The 648-nt window shown below is 33.2% G+C and overlaps 1 protein-coding gene across 1 annotated transcript; it reads left to right on the top strand.

Annotated features, from left to right (window-relative positions):
* Positions 1-95: 95 nt before the first annotated feature.
* LOC109222283 (flavonol synthase/flavanone 3-hydroxylase-like) lies at positions 96-427 on the top strand (the record flags this gene model as incomplete). Its single annotated transcript, XM_019386654.1, has 1 exon — positions 96-427. A coding segment is annotated over exon 1 (332 nt), but the record flags the coding sequence as incomplete, so codon positions are not given.
* Positions 428-648: the final 221 nt, after the last annotated feature.

Raw genomic sequence — 648 nt, 5'->3', positions numbered from 1 at the left:
TAAAAATAAATAAAAACTGTATAAGAGTAGTAAACAAGTTGAGAGTCAAGAGAAGGAAATTAGCATCATGGCTAGTTTTGATATTCCAACAATTGATGTTTCTCCTATTTTTGATATCAGAGGAAGATGAAGATGGGAAAAAGAAGGTTATGGAGCGAATAAGGGAAGCCTGTGTTAAATATGGCTTTTTCCAGATTGAGAATCATGGAATTCCTTTGGAGTTGCTGACCAGAACCATGGATTTGTACAAGACCTTCTTTGCTTGTTCAGATGAAGATAAATTATTGGTATCTCCAAAATCCGGTTCATCAATACCAGCTGGTTATTTGAAAAGCCCACAAAATTCAGCGGAGAAGAATGAGCACTTCGTGTTTCTTCCTTCATCCTCTGGCTTCAATGTCTATCCCAACAATCCACCTCATTTCAAGTATGTCTTCATATTCCCTTCCTCATATCTCCAATTTATACAATTCCAAGTTCCGAATGAATGATTTACACATAGTTCAGATGTTTTAATGTAACAAAAACAATTAGTTTTATATCTTTATTCTGATAGTGAATAAAGCTCAATTATTTCAATATGACAAAAAGTAATATTTTGACTTTACTAATATAGTAGGTAAAATTCAGTGACCGTGTATAAGAATT

The sequence above is a fragment of the Nicotiana attenuata genome, unplaced genomic scaffold (assembly GCF_001879085.1).
Source record: "Nicotiana attenuata strain UT unplaced genomic scaffold, NIATTr2, whole genome shotgun sequence".
Lineage (NCBI taxonomy): Eukaryota > Viridiplantae > Streptophyta > Magnoliopsida > Solanales > Solanaceae > Nicotiana > Nicotiana attenuata.
Note: the sequence above shows the minus strand (reverse complement) of the source record. Positions and strands in the feature narration are given on the sequence as shown.